Genomic DNA, 6,000 nt, shown 5'->3' on the forward strand with positions numbered 1-6,000 from the left:
GAGGATGGGAGGAATCAATATCACTAGTGCAGTATGGGGTGTATAAACACCACCAGTGCAGGACGGAGTGCAACAATACAACCAGTGTGGGACGGGGTGCAACACCACCACCAGTGAATAACGGGGTGCAACAGCACCACCAGTGTGGGAGTGAGTGCAACAACACCACGCGTGTAGGAGGAGGTGCAACAACACTACTAGTGTAGGACAGGGTGCAACACCACCATCTGTATAGGACGGGGTGCAACACCACCAGTGCAGGACGGAGTGCAACACCACCAGTGTAGGACGGGGTGCAACACCACCACCAGTGTATAACGGGGTGCAACAGTACCACCAGTGTGGGACGGGGTGCAAAAACACCACCAGTGTATAACGGGATGCAACAGCACAACCAGTGTTGGACGTGGTGCAACACCACCAACAGTGGATAACGGGGTGCAACAGCACCACCAGTGTGGGACAGGGTGCAACAACACAACCAGTGCAGGACGGAGTGCAACAACACCACCAGTGTTGGATGGGGTGCAACACCACAACCAGTGTATAACGGGGTGCAACAGCACCACCAGTGTGGAAGTGAGTGCAACAACACCACGCGTGTAGGATGAGGTGCAACAACACTACTAGTGTAGGACAGGGTGCAACACCACCATGTGTATAGAACGGGGTGCAACAACACCACCAGTATAGGCCAGGTTGCAACACCACCAGTGTAGGACGGGATGCAACAACACAACCAGTGTTGAATGGGGTGCAACACCACCACCAGTGTATAACGGGGAGCAACAGCACCACCAGTGTGGGATGGGGTGCAACAACACCACTAGTGTATAACGGGGTGCAACAGTACCACCAGTGTGGGACAGGGTGCAAAAACACCACCAGTGTATAACGGGGTGCAACAGCACAACCAGTATTGGACAGGGTGCAACACCACCACCAGTGTATAACGGGGTGCAACAGCACCACCAGTGTATAACGGGGTGCAACAGTACCACCAGTGTGGGACAGGGTGCAAAAACACCACCAGTGTATAACGGGGTGCAACAGCACAACCAGTGTTGGACAGGGTGCAACACCACCACCAGTGTATAACGGGGTGTAACACCACCACCAGTGTATAACGGGGTGTAACACCACCACCAGTGTATAATGGGGTGCAAGAGCACCACCAGTGTGGGATGGGGTGCAACACCACCACCAGTGTATAACGGGGTGCAGCAGCACCAGTAGTGCCAGTGGTGGACCTTGTGGGCTTGATGTTAATTGTTAGCAAAGTCAAAGTCAGTCGATATTCAGAGAATGCGATTGAGGTGTACGTACACCTTGAGCAGCACATTGGTACAGTACAGTAGAGGTAGCGAAACAGTTATACCTTTACTCACTCAAAAGGAAAAGATGTAAAAATTGAGGTATAAAAAATAATGACAAAGGAATTGGAATACAAATACTGACTGTTAAGAAAATGAGGGCTAGGTGCGGGGGTGGAAGTGTGGAGGAAGGTCACGAAGCATCGCTAGTTCCCATTAGTGGATTCAAAATATTTTTGCACAGATGTCAAGGCTCACAGAAGTGGAGCATGAGAGGACGAAAAGTCAACAAACCGACAACGGAATGGAGATGAACAGACGCACAAGACAAAGTGAAACTAGCATCAAAGTTAGGAAGATGTGCATCCAAGGGCAGCAAGGAGTTCAGAGAGAGGGGGGAGAGAGAAAGGAATAGAGAGAGAGAGAGAAAGAGAGAGAGGAAGAGAGAGAGAGAGGAAGAGAGAGAGAGAGAGAGAGAGAGAGAGAGGAAGAGAGAGAGAGGAAGAGAGAGAGAGAGAGAGAGAGAGAGAGAGAGAGAGAGAGAGAGAGAGAGAGAGAGAGAGAGAGAGAGAGAGAGAGAGAGAGAGAGAGAGAGAGAGAGAGAGAGAGAGAGAGAGAGAGAGAGAGAGAGAGAGAGAGAGAGAGAGAGAGAGAGAGAGAGAGAGAGAGAGAGAGAGAGAGAGAGAGAGAGAGAGAGAGAGAGAGAGAGAGAGAGAGAGAGAGAGAGAGAGAGAGAGAGAGAGAGAGAGAGAGAGAGAGAGAGAGAGAGAGAGAGAGAGAGAGAGAGAGAGAGAGAGAGAGAGAGAGAGAGAGAGAGAGAGAGAGAGAGAGAGAGAGAGAGAGAGAGAGAGAGAGAGAGAGAGAGAGAGAGGAAGAGAGAGAGAGAGAGAGAGAGAGAGAGAGAGAGAGAGAGAGAGAGAGAGAGAGAGAGAGAGAGAGAGAGAGAGAGAGAGAGAGAGAGAGAGAGAGAGAGAGAGAGAGAGAGAGAGAGAGAGAGAGAGAGAGAGAGAGAGAGAGAGAGAGAGAGAGAGAGAGAGAGAGAGAGAGAGAGAGAGAGAGAGAGAGAGAGAGAGAGAGAGAGAGAGAGAGACAGAGACAGAGACAGAGACAGAGAGACAGAGGCAGAGACAGAGAGACAGAGGCAGAGACAGAGAGAGAGTCACAGAGACAAAGACAGAGACCGAGACAGAGAGAGAGACAGAGAGAGAGTCACAGAGACAGAGACACAGAGAGACAGAGACAGAGAGACAGAGAGTCACAGAGACAGAGAGAGAGGAAGAGAGAGGAAGAGAGAGAGAGAGAGGAAGAGAGAGAGAGAGAGAGAGGACGAGAGAGAGAGAGAGAGAGAGAGAGAGAGAGAGAGAGAGAGAGAGAGAGAGAGAGAGAGAGAGAGAGAGAGGAAGAGAGAGAGAGAGAGAGAGAGAGAGAGAGAGAGAGAGAGAGAGAGAGAGAGAGAGAGAGAGAGAGAGAGAGGAAGAGAGAGAGAGAGAGAGAGAGAGAGAGAGAGAGAGAGAGAGAGAGAGAGAGAGAGAGAGAGAGAGAGAGAGAGAGAGAGAGAGAGAGAGAGAGAGAGAGAGAGAGAGAGAGAGAGAGAGAGAGAGAGAGAGAGAGAGAGAGAGAGAGAGAGAGAGAGAGAGAGAGAGAGAGAGAGAGAGAGAGAGAGAGAGAGAGAGAGAGAGAGAGAGAGAGAGAGAGAGAGAGAGAGAGAGAGAGAGAGAGAGAGAGAGAGAGAGAGAGAGAGAGAGAGAGAGAGACAGAGAGAGAGACAGAGAGAGACAGAGAGAGAGAGAGAGAGAGAGAGAGAGAGAGAGAGAGAGAGAGAGAGAGAGAGAGAGAGAGAGAGAGAGAGAGAGAGAGAGAGAGAGAGAGAGAGAGAGAGAGAGAGAGAGAGAGAGAGAGAGAGAGAGAGAGAGAGAGAGAGAGAGAGAGAGAGAGAGAGAGAGAGAGAGAGAGAGAGAGAGAGAGAGAGAGAGAGAGAGAGAGAGAGAGAGAGAGAGAGAGAGAGAGAGAGAGAGAGAGAGAGAGAGAGAGAGAGAGAGAGAGAGAGAGAGAGAGACAGAAGAGAGAGAGAGAGAGAGAGACAGAAGAGAGAGAGAGAGAGAGAGAGAGAGAGGGAGAGAGAGAGAGAGAGAGAGAGAGAGAGAGAGAGAGAGAGAGAGATAGAGAGAGATAGAGAGATAGAGAGACAGAGAGAGACAGAGAGACAAAGGCTCGTGGTGAAGTGTGGGAGAGAAGATTGAATGTGAGTTTAAGAGGACAGCACTCAGGGAGGCAGGTGTGGTGGACATGACTCAACCCGTAAAGACCAGCATCGATGAGCTCGAAAAGGTAAATAAAGGAGCTCGTATGGACAACCAGTTATCGGTGTCGATCAAGCTCGGGTCTTCCAAACAGTCAAGCAATCAGGTCAAAGACCCCATCCGTCGGCGCAGGGTCAGAGTCGCTCAGTGATGACGTTTGTTTCGGTCATAAAGAGCTCGTCAGCAGAATAACACACCGTTGGAAGCTTCAGGTATTACACAGGTCCCGGTCCCATGGGAGACCGACCGACTGACCGTCCGTACGCGAGAACAAGGAAACCATGTAAAGCCGGAGCTGCGTGTTCTCGCTTCGTACTCCGAGACCCTCCGGTCATCATGTCATAACCGCAAACCGCCCATTCACGTCCTCCGATGGGACCCGAGCACCATCGCGCCCAATGACCCCTTACCGACTGTGGCTGGAAGAAGGAGCAGAGAGCCGAGCAGAAGCAGCAGCAGCGACGGGACTCGGATCTCCATCAGCGGCGCTCCGTGAGCTCTCGGGCACCGAACAGCCTTTCACGATCCCTCGTGCAATATCGTCCTCGCACTCCCTCCCGCACCGGATCCACGACACTCTCTCTCTCTCTGTGGCGGACTTCAACCCCGCGTACAGGATCGGCACACAACGCTCGAGGTCACCCTGTAGCGCCGCATGGCGCCGCCGCGCCGACTCACCGTGCGCTGAGGAAAACGACGATTCCCTCTTTCTGCGTTTCCCTTCGTGTCCCCGAGGGTTCCGTTTTACTCTCTGTACGCGTCTGTCCGTCTGTGTGCGCGCGCCGTGCGGGTTCGTGCGCGAGCCGCTCCGGCCCGGCGCCAAGATGGCTCGTCGTCGGACGGGGAGGAGACGGGGGCCGGCAGGAGGCTGGGGGGCGGAGCCTCGAGCGATGTCAGCTCGAGAGAGAGAGAGAAACAGGAGCGCGCGACGAGGAGCTCGCGAGTCGCGCGCACGTGGGACGACGGCGCTGGCCGCCGCGCTGCCCACGAGGACGAGGCGCGCGAACTTCGACGTGACGAACAAGTTCCACCTCGACGTGAGTTAGCGAGACGTGCAGGGAGCGCAGTGACAAAGGGAAAACTGGCTAAACGAGGAGAGACCATTCGAACGTCTCATTCAGGGACTTGAGGATGTGAACACAACGAGACAAGTGGTTGAATTCCACACAATAATGTACATTTATATAATTATATACTTGGGGGGGAGGGGATCCCACGTCGAGCATCTTCACGTTTAAAAATGCTGAAAAGTGATCAAAATAGTCCGAGTTTGTACGTAAAATAACAATTTGTTAAAATAATGTTGAACAATGACGTTGGGCATTGTACTTTGACGTCACAAGAGGATGACGGGACGGACAGGTCGTACGAAGTTGGGTTTGAAAACACTGTACAGTAAGGATGGTTTGTGCAGACACTTAATACACTGACGAGGATAGCTGTCTGAGAGCGTGACAGAAGGACCGTTAATGGGTGCAGATTGTCTGGGGAGGGGTGTGGGATGGGTGGGGGTCTCGGCAGGGTGAGAACAAAAGAGTGTGCCATTGTAAAGAGAAACCAACGGGCGAAGACAAAGCGGGTAGTGATGCGGGGGAGGGGGGCACGGGGGATATTGTATGGATGTGGGTCATGGGGTAGTGCGGCCGAAGAGCCGGGGAGGAGGCGGATTGCTTTATGCTTGCACTCTGGAGCGATGTCGACCACGTCGATTCAGGGTCTCGGTTGGAGGGGATTTTGGAATCTTACCCGAAATCAGACATTGTTCATTTCGACCCGTCCGTCATGATAAGGAGCGATCAGGGTAACTGTCATATTATATGTGGCAGTGGCAAATCCAGGGGGGTTTCCTGGTTGCCCGGAAACCCCCCCTCCCCCAACAAAAAAAATATTTACCATTACAGTGGCAAAACCCAGGGGTTCCCTGGTCACCCAGAACTCCTTCTCCCACGAAAGTGTGCCACAAAAAAGGCCAGAAACCTCAGAAAAACTGTATCAATACAGAACCTAATAAACAATAAACCACTAACAGCTCACAGTAATTTATTTGGGAATTATTTGGGAAATTTATAATTTTCTGTTATTTGGAACCCCCCCCCCCCTTACCCAATTCCTGGATTTGCCCCTGTGTGGCACCCATGTTCAAGGCATGGGGCTGCCACATGTGGAAAATAAGGTAATGTTCAACAAAATTATTATTATTATTATTATTATTATCAGCAGATTTAATATCAAGTTCTCATGACTCCGACACTGCAGTTTTTATGCCATCGTGCAAGTGCCATATCAACCACTGTGTCTTGATCATACGCACCTGCCAACACAATCTCAACGAGAAGGACACGAGAGAGAGAGAGAGAGAGAGAGAGAGAGAGAGAGAGAGAGAGAGA

At 51.6% G+C, this 6,000-nt stretch overlaps 1 protein-coding gene and 1 long non-coding RNA gene across 4 annotated transcripts in view; one reads left to right on the plus strand and one right to left on the minus strand.

The window, feature by feature from the left end:
* The window catches only part of ACVR2A (activin A receptor type 2A), a 285,612-nt gene that overhangs the window by 201,642 nt on the left and 77,970 nt on the right, over positions 1–6,000 (minus strand). Inside the window, exon 1 of one of the 3 annotated variants that reach the window (XM_085874380.1) lies at positions 4,024–4,476. The exons of 1 other annotated variant lie outside the window; for it this stretch is intronic. Coding sequence is in view for 1 of the 2 variants with exons in the window: in XM_085874381.1 (XP_085730507.1) it covers positions 4,024–4,093 (70 nt within the window). In the remaining variant the exon portion in view is untranslated. Of the gene's footprint in view, positions 1–4,023; positions 4,477–6,000 lie in introns of those variants that run through there. One more of the 3 variants, XM_085874381.1, reaches the window with a different exon arrangement.
* Positions 4,506–6,000, plus strand: part of LOC147030388 (uncharacterized) — a 26,536-nt gene continuing 25,041 nt past the window's right edge. The window contains exon 1 of the long non-coding RNA XR_015056329.1: positions 4,506–4,650. This is a non-coding gene — a long non-coding RNA (uncharacterized LOC147030388). The remainder of the gene's footprint in view (positions 4,651–6,000) is intronic.

The sequence above is a fragment of the Eptatretus burgeri genome, chromosome 3 (genome assembly GCF_056783735.1).
Source record: "Eptatretus burgeri isolate ZD-2024b chromosome 3, Ebu_testis_v1, whole genome shotgun sequence".
Taxonomy (NCBI): Eukaryota; Metazoa; Chordata; class Myxini; order Myxiniformes; family Myxinidae; genus Eptatretus; species Eptatretus burgeri.